Source organism: Neovison vison, chromosome 4 (genome assembly GCF_020171115.1).
Source record: "Neovison vison isolate M4711 chromosome 4, ASM_NN_V1, whole genome shotgun sequence".
Taxonomy (NCBI): domain Eukaryota; kingdom Metazoa; phylum Chordata; class Mammalia; order Carnivora; family Mustelidae; genus Neogale; species Neogale vison.
The window spans coordinates 4,594,993-4,619,501 of record NC_058094.1 but is presented as its reverse complement, the minus strand read 5'-3'; the positions used below and the strand labels follow the sequence as shown (position 1 = coordinate 4,619,501).

The 24,509-nt window shown below is 54.6% G+C and overlaps 1 protein-coding gene across 1 annotated transcript in view; it reads right to left on the bottom strand.

Moving 5' to 3' along the window:
- Positions 1 to 272: 272 nt before the first annotated feature.
- Positions 273 to 24,509, bottom strand: part of COL22A1 (collagen type XXII alpha 1 chain) — a 219,148-nt gene continuing 194,911 nt past the window's right edge. The window contains exons 52-63 of the mRNA XM_044247081.1: positions 22,756 to 22,800; positions 22,000 to 22,053; positions 20,201 to 20,254; positions 15,252 to 15,305; positions 13,695 to 13,766; positions 12,263 to 12,298; positions 9,633 to 9,677; positions 7,133 to 7,312; positions 5,887 to 5,953; positions 3,681 to 3,863; positions 2,032 to 2,109; positions 273 to 531 (exon numbers count right to left, since the gene is read on the bottom strand). Of these exons, the coding sequence (XP_044103016.1) occupies positions 344 to 531; positions 2,032 to 2,109; positions 3,681 to 3,863; positions 5,887 to 5,953; positions 7,133 to 7,312; positions 9,633 to 9,677; positions 12,263 to 12,298; positions 13,695 to 13,766; positions 15,252 to 15,305; positions 20,201 to 20,254; positions 22,000 to 22,053; positions 22,756 to 22,800 (1,056 nt within the window). The 3' untranslated portion in view covers positions 273 to 343. The remainder of the gene's footprint in view (positions 532 to 2,031; positions 2,110 to 3,680; positions 3,864 to 5,886; positions 5,954 to 7,132; positions 7,313 to 9,632; positions 9,678 to 12,262; positions 12,299 to 13,694; positions 13,767 to 15,251; positions 15,306 to 20,200; positions 20,255 to 21,999; positions 22,054 to 22,755; positions 22,801 to 24,509) is intronic.

The window sequence follows — 24,509 nt, the reverse complement described above, 5'->3', positions numbered from 1 at the left end:
GGGGCTGTCAGAAGAACCAAGAAACAACCCAGTGCCCCATGATCAAGTTCTCCCAGCTTCAGAAGAGAGGAGAAAACTCGCGGAGCATTATTATATGAAATAATAATAATAATAACAATAACAATAATAATAAACAATAATAATATTAATAATAATTTGACCGACCGGCAGCATCTGTTGGTTTTAATAATGTTGAGGTCTCTCAAGAAAATAAGACAAAAACAAATGATAAAATCAAGAAAAAAGACTCGTGGCTGTAATGTTTCAAGACCTCTGGCTTCTTATCAGGCTCTGAGTTCAAGTTTCAGAAATCCACCACCGCCTCCTGGCATTCTGGAATCTTCTAGGGGCCCTTCACGTTAGCAGGCCGGGCAGCAAGGCTGGCGAAGTAGGCACACTGGGAGGGGTCACACTGGCCAGGGGGCCCTGGTGGGCCCGGGAGACCGGGGTGTCCCACTGGTCCTGTCTCCCCTTGAGGGCCCGGAGCCCCGGGGAGACCGTCTTTCGCATAGCCAGGTTCCCCGGGTTGACCTGGTCCAAGAAGAAACAAAAAATAAAAAGAACAGAAGGTGTTTAGGATCTTTCTGGGGCAGGCAAGCCCTGGTCTCATGGCTTCCACCGGTGTGAGCTCAGGACTACAAACATCCTCAGAGAAGATACCCCATATAATCAATCTATGTCCCTTTTTGCTTTGGCCACTGGGAAGCTCATTGCTAAGTGTATGGCTAACCCTATGACCTCTTAAGTCTCCATGTTAGAAAATCTGAGTCTCCCTATAAAAGAAACAAACAAAAGGTATATATTCCCCCTTACAAAGATCTTTAGACATTTCATGAACTCTAAAATTCACGAATGCTTTGGTAGTCATTATTTAATCTACAGTCTTGCCTCGATCAAGCCCAAGACCGGCAGTTCACAGACTCCTTCCGGGAGAGTCACTGAAGAGCAGCCATTCCCCAGCCTCATGCTCAATTTCCTCTTTGGAAACGGTTTCTCTCCTGCCTCTTAATCTTTTTTTTTTTTTTTTTTTTTTTTTGGAATTGCCTTATTTAAAAAATATTCTTGGGGCACCTGGCTGGCCCAGTCAGGGGAGCATAGGAGTCTTGATCTTGGGCTTATAGTTTTGAGCCCCACATTGGATGCAAAGATTACTTAAAAATAAAATCTTTAAAAAATAAAAAAAATAGAAGAATGGAAAGTAGTCTTAATATTAGAAGCTATTGGAAAGTAGGCAAGTTGTTAAAAATAAACACAATGTGCATTTCTGGTTGACTTCTCTAATGAGAGTAGCAACACACATCTTGTGCAGGAAATTTGGAAAATCAAGAAGTTATACATACTAAAATTAGAATGACCTCTAGGTTTCATATTTGGAAATGACCTCAGGTGATCCTATAAACTAGAATTAAATCAAAAGAGGAACTTCAGTGTGGTGGAATTTGGTAATAATTTCCTCCACTTTCTGCTCATACCCTTTCCTGGGCCATCACATTGCCGTGCCCCAGAGACCTTTCCACCTTGTCTGGGTTGTCAACCGCCGAGCCCCACGTCCCAGGGAGCCCTCACCACGCCCTGCCACCTGGCCGGCAAACCCCAACATACATTCTGAGAAATGGTAACGGGGCATCAACACGTGCGTGGTGGGAAAGAAGACTGCATGTTCAGGTGAGTTGAGAAAATGTCGCCATAAACAAAATAAACCTCATTTGTTCTATGGGGCAGTGCATAGGCGAATCCAGAAGCACCGGGAAGGAGTCGAGAGACACACGGTTCCCCAGTCTTATTTGACCCCAAGTCCATTTTCCTCAGGACCACTGCACAGAATGACCCTCAACAACTCACGGACTACACGACAGTTTGCTGAGTCCGTCCAGAAGCCGGCGCTTCAGAAAGATTCGACGAAAACAAATCCGTGAGCGTCTCTCCTCTCAGATAAACCCGGCCTCTCTTCCCAGCTGTCCCCGGGGTGCTGCGATGCGTCATTCCAGGGCAGAAGGCCACCCACCCCCAGACTCTGGACACTCTCCCTACCTGGGATGCCCGGCGGGCCCATCTCGCCTCGGAGACCAACTCCAGGTGCACCTGGGTCCCCTTTGGCTCCTCGCTCACCTGTGAGAGAGAGGTGACCTCTGATGGGAGGGACGCAGGCTGAGGGCAGAGGCAGGGAGGGGCCCAGGGAGCAGGAGCAGGGGCAGGGTCAGCATGGGGCTCCGTAGCTTTCCACCTGCCCAGCTTGGCTCACACGTCCTGCACGCTGGGACCCAAAGTCCTGCCTGCTCGTTGACATCCACTCACACTCAGGCATGCACTCAATCCAGATACACGCCTGTGAGTACCTTCTAAATGCACGCTCAGTGACACAACATTGGTGCAAGCCCATATGGGCCCAATTATATGCACAGAAATGCACATTTACACCTACGTTAGCAAATACATATGCACACTCATACACACAGACACACTCAAACACGGGCACACAGATGTGCACAGCCACACACTCTGTCCCGCGCACACTCACACGCACCCCTGCAGCCACACACTCTCCCCCCAACACACACACGCTCACCTATACCCACTCCTGCTTGCCTACATGTCCCGTGGTCTCGCAGCATTTCCCTAGGACTTGTAGGAACTGGGTGTTAACAGTGAACAAACTCAACACTCCAGATCCCACGGGCATGTACAACCGCACGTCTGCCCGCAGGAAGCCTCATATCCGGGAAGAGATGAAACAGGGCACCGAGAACATTCTTATTCAAAGCACAATGAGGGTGAGTTATGAGGAAACTCAAGACTGTATTTGAGTTAGTACTATACAGATTGGATTAAACTGTCTCAAATTTTTTTCATCATTCTTTTTTTTTTTGCCATGTTGTTTCCAGAAATCTCCTTTATGCAACATATATTTTTCTGTGACCTAAATGGAAATTTTGCTAGTTTGTGAGCACTTTAGACCATCCTCATTTATTGCTGTAACTACCACATGGGGGCAGTTCTGTCTGAGTCTGAGGTTTCCTACACTTTATGATTTCTTTTTGACATCTAGGTCATGTATTTTGTTTTATGAACCAAAAGAGATGGGACTTGAACACAAGTTACAAGAAAAAGAATTTTTAGTAGGAGAAACATTACAGGGAATGAATGAATGAATGAATGAAGAACTAGTAAGGAAGCAGCAGGTGGAAAGAGGGGGGTGTAAGGGACATTCATTTCAAAACTCCCCAGTGATGGCCCTGCTGTTGCCCAGAATGCCCATGTCCAGGTGAGACATCTAGGTGAGAGCTGGAGCAGTAGCAGCCCTTTTAGCCACAGCTCCAAACCACTGTGTTCAATTCTCAAGCTGGTGTCCAAAGGCCCATGTGCCCAGAGATGGCACACTCCACTCCTCAGCCAGCTCTAATCTCAGATGGGGAAAGAGGGCATTTTGTGTCGCCCCTGCTCTAGGAGAGAACTGGGAAGTGGGAGGGAGCTGGTTCGCTCTCCTGGCAGAAGCATATTTCTACAAAAATGTCAAGTATGAAATCCTCCTGTACATATAAAAACATTACATGATGCCAAACGCGGAGTGTTACCAAGCTGGGCGGGGAGGAGAGTGGGATCAATTATGCACATTCAGCCAGAGCGCGGTTCCTTCCAGCCCTCCTCCGTGCCAAGCACATCTCCTCTGGGTCCCCACTCACCTTTGGGACCCATCGGTCCAGAAGGTCCTTCCAGACCCCCCTGCCCAGGCCGTCCTGGCTCCCCCATGGGGCCCGCCCGGCCTGGAAGCCCATCTTTTCCAGGAGGCCCCGGGGGCCCGGGTCTGCCTTGAGATGATTTCACGTGTGCTGGTGGCCTCTGGGCCAGGAGGTAGGCGAGTCTGGCTGCAGAAGAGGGAAAACAGAGATGCTCATGAAGGAGGGTGATGGACAGGAGACGGGCCGGAACTCACTGTGCAGCTCAGAACTCGGGAGACGGTAAGCAGTGAAGAACACCAGCAAGATCACCCCCCACAGCACAGCCAGCTCGCCTGTCCCAGAGCGCCTCCGGCGAGCTGCCGACCTCCCTGAGCCTTCACGGCCTTGTCTGCAGAGTGGAGGCCGTGGAATCACCTGGCGGGTGTGAGGACACGCAGGCGAGATGAGGCACTAAGACTGCGCTCAGTGGACGCTGGTGGCACCAACCACAGCGTGACTGGCGGCGGGAACAGAAGGAGAAGTTCCACTAATTGTCTGCTGGGGAAGGGAAGGCTGGGGCCGAGACCCAGGGGCTTACAGAGCCGTGGAGAGTCACCTTTCTCATCTATACAATACACCCCAGGGCTGGATACGATGTCATCGAGGAGCCTTACATGTCTAAAACAGGAAGACTACAGAACTGCCTAAAAACCCAGAGGTCCAATGACTTTCCACCGCACCAGAGACACTGTGCGCATCTGATGGCCCCGGAGAGACTGTCCCACGAAGTCAGGCCCGGCTCTTCTTCCTGCAGGTGGCTGACTCAGCCCAGAGAGGCTGGGGGCTCGCCCACGGCCCTGGGGTTTTGGTGGTAAAACCAAGATAGAGGAGTCAGGGTCTTCTGAGCGCCCTGGCAATGGGCTTCCCACGGGCACCCTCCTCCTGTCTTCCTGCACGAGACGGCAGGTGGGTACTGACACCTGAGTGAACGGGTTCACTTCGCGGAGCCCTGATTTCCGCATCCTTAAAGTAGAACGGATGCTTTCTCTTCGAAACACTGTTTGGAAGAAAGGACTCCGCCCAGCAGATGCTCCATCTGAATTTTTTTCAAAATGCGTCTTATCTCTGCTCTTGGGTTAGAAATTCCCCAAGGGCAGAAGCCACTCTGTCTCTGGTAAACTTGAGACTCAGAAAGCAGAGCTCAGAGATGCCCATGGGGGAGACCTTGGGACAGCACCTGCCCAGCGACAACTGTCAATCCAGCCCATGGTTGCTTTCCTTTCTTCAACTCACGCTCCGAAGGGTTGATCTTGATCACGAAGGTAATGATCTTGGGCCCTCCTGTGTGTGGAGAGGGGCCATTCTGACCTGGACAGTCTGAGAGGGCTGGGATGGGGACCTCTTGTCCAACGCTGTGTCCCCAGACCCAACTCACAGTCTGACACACAGTGGGTGCAAAGAACTCCATGAGACAGGAGCAGATGAGTGACAGCTTCCTCCTGTTTGGTCCATCTGGGTCCTGGGAGAGTTCTGGATGCCTCCCCTTCCCTGTCATGGACTGTCCATGACTGCCCTCCCCTAACAGCTTCTAGCACAGAGGAAAGTGGGGACAGCTCCCCTCAGGAGAAGGCGGTGGGTGAGGGGAGGGATTGCTGCCTACACACAGATCCTGCTCGGGTACCAATCCAATCTTCCCCTTCCGGTAAATCACACGGCATCTCTTCTCCTAACACTCAAACATGCCCCCTGCTCTTTGGGAGCCTTCCACGAGCCCCCTTGTGAGAACTTAGGAAACCACCTGACCTACGGCCCGCCCCTCCTGCTGCCGATACTACTACCTTCCGACCTCGCTCCCTCCCCAAGCACCTGCTATGTACCAGGCTCATACAAGACTGGGATTTAACAATAAACCAGTACTCTTCGATTCAAAAGAAGCTAGTTCCATGAAAGGACTATTTATCCCTGCTCTCCTCGGGCCTGAGGGCACAGAATAAATGACCGCTGGTTCTGGGGATGGGAGGCATGCAGGCGGAGGTAAAGACACGCTCTGGAGGGGGGGTCTGTGTGTCTCGAGCCTACGCGGTATTCATAATGGTTCTGCACTGTTTCTACATGTGAGCTGCCCTCCACGATCCTTTTCCAAACTGGGCTGGGGAGGTACTGAAGGGTGCGGAAGGGACTGCTTCCCAGGCTCTCAAGACACCTTTATGTGTCCGGCTGGGCTACTCACTTTCCAGCTGTTTCTCGAGTTCTTCTTGGATGAGACGCCGCAGGGTGTCCACAGAGGGGGACTCCCCCTACAAGGGAGGGAAGGTGGAATTACTTACCTCCCTGATGGCTCCGGAAACCAGGAGGGGCACAGGCAACAGGTAGCACATTGTCCTGGTCCCATCCATCACACCCTGAACCGCCTCCCTTTGCCTTGGTCACGCAGGCAGCATCCTCCTACTGGACTCGGTGACCGGAGCCCTCCGCTGCTACCCTCTCCACGCCCTTCCCGCTTCTTAGCTGTAGCTGCCTCCTGCAGAAGCCATTTCCCCAGCGCTGACCAAAGAGGTCTAGCCCTGCGTCTCTCCTTGCCAAAGCCCCATCCACCTCCGGGGCCACTCATGGACAGCCTCCTCCACGGAATTATCTTTGATTTCCCCGACCAGCCGCTCGGCCACCCCAGTTCCACGGGTCTGGTTTTCCTTGCTCCGTTCACCTTGGCCTTACCCAAGTGCCTGACCCTCCTGGTGCCTGAGTCACAGACGCTGGTGAGTCTGTGTGCTGTCTCCGGGCTCACAGGGTGACATGGGATTCTTAGAGGAATCTGTGAGAGCGGCGCTCACGCCACCTTGGCCAGATCCCTCCCTCTTGCCTGACTCCTTCAGGGCAGTGTCCCCACCCTCAAGGGTGAGGGTGTCCCCGTGCTCCCGGCTGCAGCCCCAGCACCAGGGACAGCGCCCAGCAAGAGAAGGACAGGATTCCCTGTCCTTCTGTTTTTTGTTTGTTTGTTTTGGTTTGGTTTGTTTCCCTTTTCTGGTCCATTTTCCACGCTCATCCCAGAACTTCCATCGCTACCACAGCAGTAGGACTAGGAGAACTCAGTGAGGACCCGGGCGCCATGGACACGTCCTGCATCCCAGGGTTCCCCCTCCTGGACTTGGCTGGGAGCCAGATTCCTGAAAGTGACAGAACCGCAGGGCCTCAGAGCTGCCAGGGACACTAGAGATCACCCAGACCCGTGCTCTGAGGACAGGAGAGCCCCCAGGGGACCACAGGGCTGCTGAGGGGGGAAGGGGAACTCACGTGGGGCCAGAACCCATCTTCCCAACCACTTCTACCCCAGGTGGCTCTGCTTTTTTTCTCCAGTGTGTGCTCATGTTACAGGTTTGTGGAAAACAAGGGTTCTGTCACTAGAATAAACTATGCTTTGAGGAAAAAAACACTAAACAAGCCTGTCCTTTCATGACCCTCCCCACAAGCATCCTTACCCGCAGTCCTGGAAATCCTGGCTGACCCGGAGGCCCCGGGGGCCCGGCCAGCCCATTCTCCCCAGGTGGTCCTTGGGGGCCCATCAGGCCCGTGTGGCCTTTGTGACCAGGGACTCCAGGGTCCCCAGGCTGGCCTTTCCCACCAGGAGGTCCTTTGTCACCTCTGTTCCCGGGATCTCCCTAAAGGAGGGGAAGAAGCAGCATGTCAGTGAGCAGGGCCCCGGCAGGAACATCCAGTGTAGACAGGCCCGCTGCAGCTGTGCACACCCCCCAGCCCCCAGGTCCTCTCCCCTGGAGCCCTGGACGGGAGACCTCAGTCCTGGCAAGCCTGTGTCTCCGAGCCAAGACAGGTGAGGACACGGGCTCTGGACACAAAGCCACCTGCCACCGTCACAAAGGTAGTCTGCAGAGGACAAGATGAGAAGTCTGATTTCCAATCCCAGTTTGTGTGGCTTCATGTGTGCACCTCGAGAAGGCTGGCTGCTGAGCCTGACCATCAAGCGGCCCCTCCTCCAGTTTGCTCTGTCAGCTGGATGGACACAGCTATTCTTTCCACAGAGGCTCCCCCACTTAGAGGTGACCTCCTGCTCTCTACTCTCGGCTTTTGTGGGCTCACATGGGATAAACTGACCAGGACTCTCTTCTCTCCATCTCTGACCCAGACTCTGAAGACCTGGATCAATGATTTGTTCACCATGATGACCAACGGACCATCCAGTCCTCTGCCTGATGCACTACTGTGGGTGTGACCAGCAAGACTTGGCTGTGGCTGGGTCAAGACAGGTGGCCACACTGGTGAGCTCAGGGTGTAAGCAGGTAGCAGTAGGGGGAAACAAGAGAAGGAAGCAAGATGGTAGCTGGAAATAGGGCATGGCCAGGGATGTGACCCAGAGCCAAGGACAGGGAAGACAGCAGGCATGAAACTATGACCAACCTATCAAGGAGAAACAAATGACAAAGTCTGATATGCCCCGGGGCTTTAACAAAAGGCAAATGCAGATTTATAACACGGGCACCCGCACAGTTCTGCGCGCACAGACTCTGGAGGACGAAGGAAAACGTCCTGCGAAGGACTCTGGGAAGGGGACGGCGGCCATGATGGGCACCAAGGTAGAGGAGGCCCTGCTTTTCCACTGCATCTGCTTTTTTGCAAAGTGCGATGGTTAACTGCAGGTCTGTATTGCTTTTTCAACAATAAATAAAGGACGGTGAATTTTAAAAATGCATTTAGCCAGATCTGAGCGAGTCCTGACTAAATTTCTCAGATGTGATGGGTTTCACGGGACCTTTGTCATCTCAGTGATCAGGGGTCGGTGATGGTCCTGGTGCTCTGTGCTCCCCAAGTCCAAGGCCCTATCATAGCTGTGGGACAGAACTTCCTATTCATTAAATGTCTCAATAACACTTTGCAGGGAAAGGACTCGTCCCCGACTTCAATGTTCCCAGGACTGTAAAGGGATGAAGAGCCGTCAGCTCCCTGGCAGTGTTCCTCGAAACCACTTAACAAGGACCGGGTGATTCTCCGCTTATTGATTAGGTATTAGAGCAGAGATTCTTATTTGTGGCCTGAACTCCCTGGCTGCCAGCCGGAGCTCCCAGGGTCACTTGTATGCCACTGCTGTGGGGGATCCTCAATGCCTTTTCAGCCACAACCCCCTTCCCCACGTCTACCCTCAGGAACCAAGGGCCAGAGTGCAGAGGGATCAAGTCACTCCGAAGGAAGGAGGATCCAGAGGGGGTGACAATCTCTGACACTCTGCTTCCAATGCTCTGTCTCCTCTGGTCTGCAAGAGAAACCCAGCTCCTCCCTCATCCAACTTGCAAAGAAAGCAGAGATAAATTCTCCGCAGGACCATGGAAAACAAGCCAGGGGGGGAGGGGGTGGTGGCGGTGACATTTGCAGGGTGCACCAGTGTGAGACGGGGGACGGCTGGCCGAATGGAAGGGCGTGGGCCAAGGAGATGTTCAATTCCTCTACAGGGAGCAGCAGCTGTCACAAGTGTTGGAGGACACTCCCTCCCCCCACTGGCATTTCTGGGGGAGAAAAAAAAAAACCCAAACCAAAAAAAAAAAACTCCCCCTGTTGTTTTTTGGAGGAATGAAATGTAAAGAAAGGCTTCCTGAGTGTGGCGCCAAGGCGATTCATTATGGGAAAAATCTGTTCCCCTGTCACCTTCAGCGACGAATCTGGCTCCTGGCAAGCTGGCATTTTGGGAGCTGAGCACGTCATGCCCAGGCGCTTGTACAGGGAGAGAGGGAAATCTGTCACCCGTCTCAGAACTCTCGCCTTTGAATTTGTAATTGCAATGATGTTACTCCTTAAAGTAACGTCCAAAAAAAAAGGAAAATAACAACATTCACTACAACCATCCTTTTGTGGGCTAATGATTTTCCAGGGAGCAGCAGACTCGCAAGTTCTCTGGGCTTGGCTGTGGCTCGCTGACCGCCAGCGACAGAGCCCCCTGCAAAGGTCACGTCCCGTAACTACCTCCCCACTTACCCTGTCTCCTTTGGGTCCTGGCTCTCCGGGCTTCCCAGGCGCGCCCTGCAAAGAGTCCAAAGGAGGATGGTCACGGAACCAGGGCCCTCTATCTGCAGCCCTGTGTGCCAGGAAATTAGCCGCCCCCTGCCCCTGGAGCTCCCCTCTGTCTGTCCAGACACGGAAGACCTCACCTCCTTCCTCCTCTGTGCGTCTGGACTTACAGAACCAGCCCTTCAGGATTCCTCCTCTGCCTTTTCCAGGATAGATCCCTCTCGCCAAACACACTCAGGAGCCCCCACAGGGCGTGGACTTCGATGGGGGCTCATGATAGCCCCTGTGGCCTGGGCTACCTCGTCTCCCACTGACCAGAAGGACGTCCGTGACTGCTGCCCCTCCTGGCCTCTGCTGCCCGCCTTCCCGCCGCCTGCAGTGCACTCCCCGCTGTCCTGCACGGAATGTCTTCCCCTCCCAAATGTATATGTTGAAGCCAGAACCCCCAGGGTGACTATAAATTAGCAGGCGGGGTCTTCAGGAGGTACTCAGGAGTCGATAAGGTCCTGAGGGGGGCCCCGTGATGGACACAGGGAGACAGGCATCAAGACCAGGGACCGGTAAGGTTAATTAGGAAAGGATGGCATAGTCTGCGGACGTCTCGACCTTGGACTTCCCAGCCCCCAGAACCACGGGAAATGTCTGTTTCTCACCACCCAGTCCAGGGTAATTGCATGGCAGCCAACTAATCACTATCACTCTGCCTGCCATCAGTCCCACTTGCCCTTCAAGCCTCCCCTCCAGGAAGCCCTCCCTGACCACCAGCATCTAGGAACTAGGTACTACACACCCCTCCCGGAGGCAGTCACTTTGGGGCTGGAGGACACGGCCCTGTAGCTCCCACTGCTAGGTACTCCCTCTTTTCTTCTGTGACCCTCCCCGGCTGAACCTCTCTCTACCCCACTTTGCCCCCCAGTGCCTCTGCCACCTCTCTTTGCAGAGCTTTGGTTAATCCCTCTGGCCAGCGTCTGCCCTCTGCACGGGTCCCCGGGCCACCAGCTGACCTGTAACTCCTGTTGTCCCTGGACGAGGTGGCAGGGGTGTTTCCCCTTGGACAATAAGCATCTGGAAGGCAGGTCCTGTGCTTATCCACCCCTGGGCTCTGCTGTGTCCACCCAAACCCCACCATACACTTGGTTCAAGAAGACAACTGTGGGGCTTGACACAGGGAGCCGCGACCCCATTCACTGCACCCCCCTCATGCAGGGGCCGCTCATAGCCCCTGTTTTCACGGGGTTCACAGCCCACAGCCCACGGGCAAGAGGTGGGCCCAGCTGATTCTCATAGACAGGCCAGACCCTTTTATGTCTCTCATAGAAACACAACAAGGTGTTTTGGAAGGCCCCAGAGAAAGTGCATACTGTGTGTTGGGAGGCACAGAGACACGACCAGGGGCCGTGGTGTGCAAGGGGCAAAAGGAGGCAGGAGCTCACACGGGGGACACTGTGGGTCAGCTCGGGGCAGAACTCAGGGTCTGCTCCTAGACAGCGGGGAGCTGGTGGTATCTCCCCTCTCGTCAATCCGGAGAGCGGGAGGAGGGAGGTACTGGTGACTGAGCCCGCGATCTGCTCGTGAGTGGAAAGCCTGGCTGGGCTGGGGGCAAACCCTTTGCAAACGCAGGACCGTTGGATCCGGCTCTCACGGAGTCACCAGCCACCCTCCCCGAGCTGGGAAAGTAACCCGAAGGCGCAGAGTGAGAAGGGGTCTTCCTCACGCAGGGGGCGTGCGGGCTTGGGAGCGGACAAGGTGGTTAACTAGAGCGTTGTTTTCTCCGTGTCCATTCAGTCTTTTGTTTCGCATCAACTGTTTCTGCCACCTACTCTGTGCTGGGATCTGGGGCTCTGAGCAGCAGAGCGGGGTGCACCTCTTTGTTTCAGGTCGTGAAGGAATGTCGACAGAGGCAACATTTTGGCACAGACCTCAGGATGAGTCGGGTCAGGCACAGAAAGGGGTGGGGAGAGGTGGGAGGGATTTTGGAAAAGCGCCCCGGGTGAGTAGGAGAGCTCTCAGCACGTTCAGCGGAGGGAAGGGCCAGAGAGCCTGGAACCCTCGGCCTGTTCGGGGAACGGAAGGGCCAGAGAGCCTGGAGCTCAGAGGCTGTAGGAGGCTGGTGTGGACAGCCAGGGCATCTGGATTCCTGCTAGTGCACGGGAGGGCGGAGGGGAGGCCGGCCTGGGAAGCAGCATGACCGTGTGTGTTCCACAAGCAGCTGCAGGCGGGCAAGGACTGTGGGGACAGGAAGAGGCTGGACCCCGGGGCCTGTGGGTGGTCAGAGCCATCGTGCAGGAGTCAGACAATGGCAGCCTGGATCTGGGTCCTCACAGAAGAGAGCCAGAGTGGAGACACTTCGGACAGGCCCCTGACAGGACTTGTTGATGGACAGGACCCACAGCCAGGTAAGTGACAGGCTGGCACCATGGTGCCCGGGACCGGTTGTCTCATCTGCGGGTCCCTGTGTGAAACTAGGTAGGATCTTCATGGCGACAGCAACACACCGAAGCGAGGGCAGGACCCGGCCGAGCCCAAGCCTGTCACCCCCACTCCCGCATCCCCCACAGGAAAGGGTGGTCGAGGGGAAGAGACCGAGCCATACTTGCCTCCTTGCCTGGGACGCCCGTCTCTCCCGGCTCTCCCTACGAGACAGAACCAAGTGTCAGGTACCAGCTCGTCGTCGCCGAGACATTTCCACTCAAGTCATGTTCCAGCAAAGACGACAATCGATGGTCCGGCCCACCAAGGACATCGCAAATGTCCTAGTCAGCCTGGGCAGCAGGTGGCCCAAAACGGCCCCAGAGTGGGCGGGGGAGCCGCTGGTTCTGGGCTCCTCATCAACGGGACGGCTGGACTCTACCATGAGGGTCTCCGGGATCCCGGCTTCCAAGAGCGTCTCGTTGTGGTGGGGGGTCCTCCCGAGAAGCAGGCTCAGAGTGTGAAATAAAACGCCAGGGACACTGGGCCCTGGAGCTTGCCTGTCCGGGTTCAAACCCTGCTGCAGCCACTGGCTCTGTGACCTTGGACACCTTCCTTATAACTGCCTCAGGCTCACTGTGCCTCAGTTTCTTCATCCGCAAAATGGGAGCAGAAGCTGTACCTTGCCACAAACTTGTCTGCTGTTGCTGTGACCAAAGGCCAGGAGCTGGGAGTCTGGAAGTGTGGGCAGCTGGCTGCTGTGTGGCCGAGGGAGGTGGGGGTTGGAAGAGGATGCTCGGGCCTCTAGATGGGCCACGGAGAATGGGCTCACGTAAAAACCGGTGGCCAGAGCCTTGTCCAGCTTGGACTACATGGTAGAAGTGGGCCACAGAGAGGTGGCCAGCTAGAATGGCTGGGCTGGCTGGGTGTCGGGGGCCCCCTCGGGGGGCAGAATTAAACTGGAAGAGGTAGACGGAACATGGGTATGCTTCCTACTCTTGCATGGGATGTACCACCCTGAGCCCAGGATCAGGAGCCCATGGTGTGGACTGTGGCATGAAGAATGCACCTGGAACTCGGGGGCACAAGTCTGAGTCCCTCAGTGTCCCTCTGCCCAGAACCCGAGCAAAGATTCCCCGGCAGCATCTCTGGTCCCACGTTCTAGGCAGGAGCCCCGGGCTCAAGCAGCAGCTGGAGTGCCGACTGACCACGGGGCCTCAGGAAACCCCACCCACATGTTCTGACCCCGCAGCTGAATGCAATCACAATTACAGTGGTTTTGAAGGGTCCTTGAAGTTCTAGAGGAACTAGAACTTCAGAGGAGTGTGCTCTAACATCCCCATTTGAATAATGGCAAAGCTCAGGCACAAAGGCTATGAGACTCGCCCAAGGTCCCACACTTAGAGAGTGTGGAGCGGAGAATCCCATGCAGCCGACTCCTGAGTGCCCGTGTTGGTCAGTGCACAGCCCTGCCTGCCAACCACCCTGTCAGTGTGACCACACAGCCCATGATGCCACCTGAGCCGGGGGACCCAAGGACAGCCAATGGTGGGAAACGTACTGCCCTTGAACCTCCCCACAGAGCAAGGGATCTTGGCCCCCAGGGAGTTCTTGGCTTACCTGAGGCCCCCGGGGACCCAGGAAGCCAGGGAGTCCGGGGCTGCCATGGTCTCCTTTGTTGCCCTTCTGGCCCTGCAGAGGGAGAACAGGCATTGATTCCGCAAGGTCAAGGGCCAGCCCAGGGAGACTCCGAAACCTCGTAACCCTGCTGTACTCTGAAGACCCGAGACATGGACAGCAAGAACACCCCTTTCCTGTTTGGGAGGGCAGCGGGTCGGGGAGAGGCGTGGCTACTGGGGGTGCTGACAGCACCGTGGGGCCGGCAGCAAGACTAGATGCATCTCTTTCCAGCCAAAGCAACAGAAGCAACATGGGACAAACCCTGAGCAGAAACACGGCTGTGAGTGGTCTCTCCAAGGAGCCCACCAGCAAGGTAGCACACTGATTCCCAAGAGCACAGCGAGGCTCATGGTTTGGTAGGATGGCTTTTTGGCAACAGCTCTGGGGACCCTTTCTATTCCAGCATTTCCGGGCATGTGTGACTCAGCTCTTCTGGGGCCAGCTCTGCATGGGGTGTGAAGCCAGGCTCATGGCCCTGTCCCATCCCGTCTCTGTGGTCTTATCAGCAGTGACCAGGCCCATGCCACGGCTTCTGAGAAATATCATTACATGGGCTAAGGATCTCAGCTCTGCTGGTGTAGTCATCTTTGGCCTAACAGAAAGAGGCATCTCCACTAGGGTAGATCAGATGCCTGGTTTGCCTGGGAAGGATGGGTTTCCCAGGATGCAGGATTTTCTGTGCTAAAGCCAGGAAGGTCCTTGGCCAACCAGGATGGAGCCATCACCCTCATTTCCACAATGATGACAGTTGGCTTGCCAAGTGGTCTGCCCAATGCCTCGTGCATTCATTGCTCGACTCACCACACCCCAAGGAAAGGTGGTCTTCTGAACAGAATTGCCAGTTTGGGCAAATAAACATACAAGAAGCCTGGGAGGGGAGGAAACTTGTGGACAGGATCTGACTCACCCAACCCCAGAAGCCATCAGAGAACCACCTTCCCCAGGATGTCCCCCCTCTACCAGACCTAATCCCAAATCCAGGGACCCGGATTCTGATTACTCATGCCACCCTCTCTCCATTACCAACAGATCCTACCCATCATTCCTTCCTGATCTCCCCACCCCCCACCTCCTGACCACTAGGACCACCCTCTTCAGCCAAGTCCGTCCTATATCATCCCCATGTCATACACTTACCCTGTCGTCTGAGATGGGAATGGCTGGAGATGTCCCCCTGTCTGCCCATCCTCTAAAAACATGCAATGTCTACTGTGCAATCCTGTTATATATATATTTTTTTAGTCTTGGTGGGTTTTGTACCTTTGGGTGGTTATGGCAGTAGACAACAGAGATCCGGTGTGTCATTGCATGCATTTCAGGCTTTGAAAGACATCCTTATCCTTATCCTGTTGCCTCCAGGCTATTTCCAGCTTTCAAACCCCTTATTCTCCCCTTGATGCTTCTAGCATAGGGAGCACACAATCTGTGATATGAAAAGACAGCATGCCCATTTCAAAGCCTGCCTTGATTCCACCATACATTAGGGATGGTACTCACAGGACTTCCTGCAGGGCCAGGGTCTCCTGGAGATCCCGGTGATCCATTCTTACCCTGGTAGAAGAAACACAAGTAGTCATCTGCCAGGACTTTCCACCAGGACATCGAGGAGCAGGACAGTGGAAGAGAGTGATTGTCGGATGTAGAGGACCAATGTCATACCTGCAGCTATCATTCAGGCCAGCATGTCTCTTAGTAAGCCATGTCATTACTCAGATGTTTCTCAACTTATAAAAGGAGCTTGTAACTCTTAACTCATAACACTGTGGAAATAAATGAGTTTGTGTGCATGCTAAGTGCTAAGCCTGGTGAGTGCTGCCCAGGGCACAGGCATAGGAAATAATTATGACCTCATCCACCCACCCATCCATCCATCCATCCATCCATCTACCCATCCACCCATCCATCCATCTATCCATCCATCCATCCATCCATCCATCCTTTATCCTTCAACTCAGATGGACATCCTTCAACTCCTTCACATTGTGTCTTAAGGAGACACACAAAAGTGGTCACATCAGACAATGCTGTTCTGAGCTTGGGATGCTTGTCCCCGTGCTGATTTCATTTTACTCCTCCACTAGGGGCACCTTTATCCTGAAGACTTGGGGATGATGACACAGATAAGAAAAGCAGCCATGCAGAATCCTGCAGGTACTAACCTGAAGGTCCCTTCACTCCAGACTGCAGCACTGGCCCGACAATGTTAGCATTCTCTGACTCCGGTATTTTGTACATGCCCATGATTTTGATAAACACATTTCACCAATAAGATCCTTGGTAGTGTAAAACTCAGAAAGTTCAAGAACTCCTCTAGCTATACCTTTGAGGTTCAGACAAATTCCTAGTAAGCCTGAAGTTCAAAGCTTGGCATTAGCAGACTGGGTTGGTCACTACCCCTGCCCACCACTCTCCTTCGTGGGACACCGCCCCCAGCACTAGATGTCTGTGGCTTCACCTGGCTCTACCTGGGTAGGAGTAGCCCAAAGAACCTATGTGTCCCTCCTCTCTCTCTAGGGGCAGCATCTAACACAGCACCAGACACACAGGAGGCAATCAGCTGGATGAAGGAACTGAGAACATCCCAGGAAACCACGCTCCATTGACCCTGTAACCACAAGGTGCTAACATCCTATGATCTATAAAGCACACAGTCACCAATGGAGACACATTACACTAACAAGAAGCTCACGCTGCCTGAGGACTCCCTCCATGCCAGGCTTCCCACGCATAAACTCCCCACAAACGACCGATACAAACACTGCTGTTTTATAAGTAGGGAAACGGAGTCAAGGAATGTCTTTACCCCCGGCTAGAGACAGAAGCGAAGGGGCTGAGACTGGAACCCAGGAAGCATGGAGCCCAGCCGGTGCTCCCCTGCGTCTCGTTAAGCACATGGCTCCTGGTGGTCATGATTAAACAGGGCTCAGGTCTTCCAACCAGTGTGTGTGTGTGACTGCGGGTGATTCATTCAACCCACCTCCCGTCCTCCTGCCGGGAAGCTTGAAGTGTGGCTGTCCTTGTCCCTGTATCACAGATGAGGAGGCCGAGGTGCAGAGAGAGCGTGGCATGTGCCTCGGAGGGCCTCCGCTGGAGCAGCCCGTGGCTCTGTAACTCCCCCCACTCTCCCCTCCAGGGAGCGCTGTACGGTGGCCCCTCCCCGCACCGCGCTCCGCCCACCCACCAACCCATCTGTGTCCTTCTAAAAATATGTGCTGTGGCTCATCCTGATGGTAATTATCTCTCTCCTCCTGCTCCCTCCGGATCGCAGGGAAGATGAGGGCCAAGACACGTTAGCATGCTGGCCAGCACAGGGGGAGGACACAGTGGGGCAGTTCAGAGAGGCCACCTGTCACCTGTCAGGGTGCGGGAGGCCAGCTGGGGCTGAGACCTGGCTCCCTCCTGGGCTGTGGGCCACTCCTCAACCCCCGCTTGTCCTGAATGGAAGCCACAGCCTGCCCGTCAATTGCTCTACGCTCCGAACTCCTGTCCTGGGCCTCCTTCTACCAGCTCCCATCTTTCTGAGAAGGCAATGTGGCCCACACAGCCCAGGTGGGTCTTCAGCTGCAGACTCGAGTCAGACTGCCTGGATGTGAGTCCAAACCCTGGCCCTGCCACTTACCCGCTGTGTGATCTAGGGCAAGTTACTTGACCTCTCTGTGCCTCCATTTCTCATCTGGGGGCAGGGACCGTAGTAGCGCCTGCCTCGTAGGGTTCAGGGAGAACTCCATGAGTGAATTAGGTAAATGTTTGTGTGGTCCCTAGCGCTGGGGACCTATACTCAGCGTCTGGTTCAAGGTGGTGTGGAAGTTTGCTAGGAACCTTCTCTGCACTGGGAAGGCTCCAACTGATCAAGAGAGAGGTCATCAGTGATAATCCAGATCCTCCTCTGATATGTTCAAGGATGGATTTGGCAAACTCAAGCCGTTACTGTTAGTTACAAAGTCCTTATGTGGTCGCTTAGAACTGATGGGAGCAAATTAGAAAAACACGAAAGCACCTCTGGAGACCTCGGGATTTCCCCACCTCCTGCATGCGGCATGTGAGGCCCTGGGCTTCCTCCCCTCACCCATCCTGGACCCCTCACTCACCCCCACACATGGCTTTCCCTTCCCTTTTCTGTGCCCCTGAACACACTAGCATTCATCAAGGACTTAGAGAGCGCTACTGTGTGCTAGGAGACCCTGCAGGGGGTTCAGAGTCAAGTCCCCTCCTTCCTCCAAGAGCAGAGCTCAGCATGGAGCCCCAGGGTGACCACCGACCATGTACCGGGTGGGCCCTTTCTGAGGGCTGGGCGCTATTCCATCATTTCACCAATTTAACTGCTGGGTTGTGTAACTTCCCCTTACTTTCCAGAATAGCAATAGGCCCAGGGGATAGCAACAGCAAGAGGCCTGCATCCACCGAACAAGTAGGACACAGTAGGACAGTAGGACAGGAGCAAGTAGGACAGCAGCTTAACTACAGAGCTTGGAGGAGGAAGCTCGATGATGGGCCAGAAGGGACCCCAGTGGCCGCCACTCCATTGCTGCGGGCTGGAGACCTGGGTTTCTCCACCTTTCTGTCCTTACACTCCTGCCTACCCTCCTCATCCCACATGGAAGCTTAAGACCTCAGCTTTACTGGATATCTGTTTCTGGTCTACGTGCATATCTGTGTGAGATACATAAAAAGAAAGGGGTTTGGGCATCCCAGGAACCAATGTTTGCCCCCTGGGGATGACACTGCCTCCCTGGGAACGCATAACCCAGAGAGCTTTGGGGCCGGCCCCCAAGGACTGTCATGGGTGAAGACCCTCAGCTGGGCATAGCCTCCAGGTCCCTGCACATCATGATCGGCAGGCGGATCCCGCAGTGGGAGAGTGAACACAGGGCACACCACTCAGCTGCGCAACCCCGAGCGTGCTGTCGGATGAACAAATGCCACGTTCTAGAGAGAGAAGGGGGGTGCGGTCGGTGAGCTGCTGCTGCAGAGCGGGACATATTGAAGCCAGGGCAGTGCTGGAACCTAAAAAGCAGGAGTACCCTGCCTCGAGCATGGATATTGCCCTGTAACCAAACCGCAGCACACATCAGTACCCTCACGGGACACCTGCCCCCCAGCTGAAAGGCTGCCTGCATCCCAGTCTGAAGGCTGTCCTCCGTGCCCTTCCTCAGCCCACTGGGACCCAGGGCTGAGGATGTAGAAGGCATCTGGACACCCTGTCCCCCTACAGGTTGCTGAGTTAGGGTGGGGAGTGGGATGTGAGTCACTGTGGCCCCATCAGGGGAGAACGTGGCTCCTTCTGGTGAGATCCAAAAAATGCAGCATTCCAATGCCTAAGACCTGCCCTGGGCACCTCCTGTAGGGTCCTGGAGACAAAGAACATAACCACGGCAGGTGCAGAGCACTGAACTTGGTGTCAGAAAGTCTTGGGTTTAAATCCCGCCTACAGCTCTTACCAGCTGAGCACCCTGGACCCAGGAAGCCCGTATACGTCTAAGTTACTCACCGGTTTAGTTCTCTCTCTCTCTCTCTCTCTCTCTCACACACACACACACACACACACAAAACAAGACAGCCGCCAAGACAGAGTCCTGTGTAATGAACACATATTCCATCGGTTTGCTTGTAAGTGCGCCGGAAGTAGTTTGAAGTACACACAAGATGGTATCAGCGCCGGCTCCCTCCGGAGTGCAGGGGCTGGGCTGGAAAGGGAGTCTTCTTCTCATTTGAATTCTGCATGGTTCCTTTTACCGTCAGTATGGATCAGAACCATGCTGTCTCCGCATAGGACCTCATTTGGAAATGAAGTCACTGCAGATATAGTTAGTTTAATGAGGTCATTCTGGAGCAGGGTGAGCCCCAATCCAACGCCACCCGCGTTCTTATACAAGGGGGATATTTGGACATAGAGACAGGCCCACAGGGAAAAATGCCAGATCAAGAGGGAGGCAGAGATCACGGCCATGTTTGCACAAGCCAAGGAACATCAGAGATCGTCAGGAAACCACCAGAAGCAAAGTGAGAAGTGTGGAAGTGAGCGCCTTTCTCACAGCCCTCAGAAGCCGCCAGCCCTGCCCACATCTTGATCCTGGACTTCTGGCTTCCAGGAAAACTCCTGGACATCCAGCCTCCAGAAGTGTGGGACAATACATTTGTCGTGGAAGCAACTAAATCTGTGGCTCTTACGGCAGCCCCAGGAAGCTAATACACAGATCACACACTAGACATGAGAATGACCTACAGGGACGTCCCCCGGGGCGCCCACCATGCCAGGCGGCTGCTTTCCCATGTCTGCGTTGAAGGCAGGTGGTCCCAGAAAACAGGCTGGGCTGTGGGTGGGAGGCACTAGTGGGGCTCGGGCCACAGTTCTTTTCCAGCCGCTCTGACACTCTGCCCTTTGTAAACAACACACGGGGTTGGTGAACCAACCCAATGTCACCGCAGTAACAGCCTGAAATACTCACCGGGTGGCCCCTCAGTCCTTGGGGACCCTGTGGCCCTGGGGGTCCAGCCTCTCCCTGGAACAGAGAGACATCAGGTTATCACAGAGTGGCTGCCTGGGGGGGACAGACAGAGACCGTTTCAAATGTGGCCCAACTTGATCTACTTCCGCAAGAGAACCGACTAGCTGTCCGAGCGCTCCCTCGATAATCTCCAGGGGTTCCGCAGACCATCTCCCGCAGACTCATCTCCCGCAGAGGAGTAAAGACGGGAACACACTTTATTTATTTACTCGCTTCGACACTTTGCACCTGACCCCACAGTGATTTCCCGGAGCACCATCTTGAACTAAGGGAAGCCAGCCAGAGAAGAGAAGCCGCCTTGCAGTTCTGTTTCTGACTCACTGGACAGTGACCCGACCCACGTTTGCCGCAGTAAGAAGAACGCTACCCACGCCCCCAGCCTCTGCCAGGGTATAGAGCGGTGGAGACTCAGACCCACCTTATTTTCCGATTGGCCTCACGGTATGTAAGTCTCTCCCGTGCTATGAATGAAAACCCCCAACACTCAACCACTCTAGGAATGGAGCTTTGCAAATGAAGAGAGCCCTACCTAGAGCAGGGAAGGAGGGGAAAAAGCCTTTGTCCCCCAATCTGGCATCCCGGGCTCCTGTCCCAGCTGCTCCCTGACCCGCGGGGGGACCTGAGCTAAGCCACACTCCCGCCTGCGGAGCTCCTTCCATACACCCTGCTGTAAGCTGAATTGAGAGGGGATGGGTTTTCAAGCTGCTCTTGGGCCTGGAGAGATCGGGGTGTCCTTGGGGTTGGGGCTGGGGACAGGCTCCACCTGGGTCAACGCAACAGCTCTGTTTTTAGCTGCACATGGGGTGTGACATTTTTTCTCAAGCGGACCCTACTACTGAGGAAAGGCATGGACCTGGGAGGTGTTTCCTCTAGACCCTTCCAGCTCTTCCGTCTCATGGTAACAGGCCGTCTGAGAATTCCGTGGGCATCAATAGCCACGGGCACCACGCCCTCCACCAAGGTTCAAAGGCAGGTCGTGAAGGAGATACTGGGATCCCTGGACCCTGTGCTCATGGTCCCGATTGAACATCCACCCCAAGATGGCAAGTGTTGTACACACGTGTCAGACGGGCCCTGGAGGATGTCACGTATGACGTCTGCTCCCCCAGGCCCTGCGGAGCTGACAGATGCAGCCCTAGGCCACCTCCTTCCACCTCCAACAGCCCGTAAGTCCCTGGACCCCTCTGGGTCTCGGTGTTTCTGTCTGTCCAACTCTAGTAAGAGACATAGTGCCTGATCCCTGCGTCAAAAGTCAGGGGGAGCAGGTGAGCAGTGCCAGGGGCCACGGGGCTCGCGGTTATGGTGGCTGTGATGGGCTCGCGGGGCTGCAGCAGGTGGAGCTCGGGAAACAACCCGGGAGAGATGCCGCGGCTCCAGCTCCCGTGAGGCCAGACCCGACAGACCACCTCCGTGAGGCCAGACCCGACAGGCCGCCTCCGACACCAAAAGCTACTCGCGATGAAGTCAGCAAAGGCCTTCTTAGCTGCTGTTTGTGCCACGGGCACTGACCGCAAGGCTGGATACCCAGATCCCAGGCCCCTCCAGATTCCAGGGAGGCCCCCAGGGGCCAGCAGGTGGGACAACACAGACCAATGCTCAGACTCTGCTTCTGGTGCCTCTTCAGGCCACCCCCCTAGCCGCCCTGGGAGCTTCTCCTGGCCCCTAAGTAATGCACAATTTCCTCTTTCTCCCCGCCCCCTCCACGGGCCCAGCCGACCCCACAGGAGCCCCACACTTACATCTTTTCCTGGTGACCCTTCCCGGCCAGGGGGCCCCATGGCACCAGGCTCTCCCTGAAAGGGAGAAGCAGAAACAGAACACCCGCTGTGAGGGACGAGAAACAGAATGCCACCTGCCGGGTCTCTGCACACCTGGCAGGGAAGGAGCCGGGAGCACGGCCCACCAGGAAGAGCCCCACGGAATCCGGGCCGGAGCAGCCGTCTGCGGGGCCCTAATGTGCCTCTCCGAGCTGCCCAGTGAACACCAGCCGCAGGGGCAGGCGAATGGGCTTGGAGTTCTGCCTCCTCGCCTGCTGACCCATCAGACATCTTCGCTTTCCCATCACTACACAGAGCACAGCAAGGGGTCAAACCGGTGGCCCCCCAAGGTTCCTTCCATTTGGGGCATCTAAAGGTCAGGGAAGAGGCCAAAGGGTAAGAGTGTGGGCTCCTGGGTCTCCCCACCTGGGATGCACCAAAGCTCCCTCCACAATAGCCCTGGGCCTGTTCCACAGCATGTGCACAAGGCAGCCAGAAAGGGGCACCCCCACTCCAAGCTGATTGGGTCCAGTAGGTCACACCTCAATGTCTGGCCTCCAGAAAGAGCATTTAGAAAAACCAGACCACAACTGGGGATGATGCTTCCCACGATGCCTGCTCTGCTATCTTGTGTCAGGGGACGAGGTGCTACGGCGGCCTGCAGGGCCAGGAGCCCTCCGTCTAGAAGGACCAGCTCAGTCCGCCTGGGTGGACCTCCACGGCCGGACGCCCACTTACCCGGGGACCAGGTGCGCCAGAGTCGCCGGTGTGTCCCTTGAAGCCCTAGAAGAAAGAGAAGTTATTCCACCAAAAAGCAGACTGATGAGGCGGGAAGGGGTAGGCACGTGGTGTGACGGTCCAGCCGATCCCTGCCCCTTCTCACTGCGGCTCACCGAACGCCTCCCGTTCTAGAGCCAGGCTAGGCCAGGCCCTGGATGCTGGATGACGGGATAATCGGGGCGCCAGGAGCAGAGTGGCAGGGCTGGTCCCACAAATGCTCCAGAGAGTTGAGGGGTCACCCTATGTGTCTCCTGATCTCCATCTTCCTGACCTCACACCATCGGCCTGCACCCCCTCAGCCCAGCCCCTGGGGCAGATGCTTCCTTTGCAGATAACAACACTGCCTTCACTCCGAGGGCGGGTCTCGGGGTGCCTTCCTCCTTCCTGGGGCTGTGGCCGATGCCACCCAACACCCTTGTCCTGGGCCACGGTGCTGGGCCTCCCTGCACAGAACAGCAGACTGGAGGCCAACTACCTAAGCCCCCAGCCCTGGGAGCCGAGTGGAAGCTGTTAGCAGAGCTGATGCAATCGTTTCTAACAGCCGGACCAAGCTGATGGTGTAATAATCCCCATTTCACACAGCAGAAAGCTGAGGTTCGAGAGAGAAAAACATCTGCTCAGAGGCCCAGAGCCGCAAAGTAATCCGACTCAGATCCAGCAGGTCTGCCCAGACCTGAGGCCCTCCCTTTCTCCACTGTTCTGCTCACTCCGTCTGGGCTTCTGCCAGAAGCCAAGCAAGCCAAGCACTTCTGAGAACTGCACGCTCCATCGTCTCCCCTAACACATACGACTGCCCAACAGAAGGGAGACATATTCCGATCCCTACTTCATAGAAGAAGAAACAGAGGTTCAGAGTGGTTCCCTGATGAAAGTTAGTAAGTGACCAAGCGAAAGCTGAACCCACATTTATCTATCTCAAAGTCTGTGTGGCTCTTCAAAGCTTGGCTCTCTGACTTATGCCCTGCCGGCCAGAAGACGTGGGTCTTTCTTCACCTCCATGGGTGTCTAACCTCTGCCCCTGCCATGAGGTAGGATTCCCTGCAAGTCTCAACTGAGAACTGGGTCTTTTCTCAGCATGGCGCCCAGAAAATGGATCCCCCTGGGTAGAAGGAAGACCCTCTCCTCCAAAAAGCCAGAAACCAATGTTAAAAAATAAATAAATAAATAAAAGCCCAACAAAAATAATCACTAATTCTGTATTTGCATTCCACCACAGGAAGTAGTATCCTCCATTCTTAGATTGGCTCTCCGAGTACAACCCAGTGAAAGGCAAGGAGATTGAGGAAACAGGAAATTGATTTCTGGGTTTCAGTTCCTTCTTACCGAAGGCTAGCCTGGTGAGTTAATGATTTTCACAGAAAAATACATTAAGGAAATAGAAGGGTCACTTTGATCTCCTACTTCTTGCCAGATAAGTGGGTTTTAAGATTGTCATAACAAAGAATCTATTTTTTCTAAAAACAAATTTATGGAATTATGTAAATAATTTTTCAATTATGAAAAAGTAAGCATTTATTAAAAAACAAAACAAAACAAAAACCAACCCCCAAATACAGAAGATACAGAACAATCATCTACGTATGTTTACATGTACATGACGAGCCTGGGGGCAGGAAACAGACTGACATATAAACAGAAATGTCAGAATCCATACATAGGAAAGAGAATTCATACAGACTTCATACACACATTCCTAAGATCTAGAAAGAATA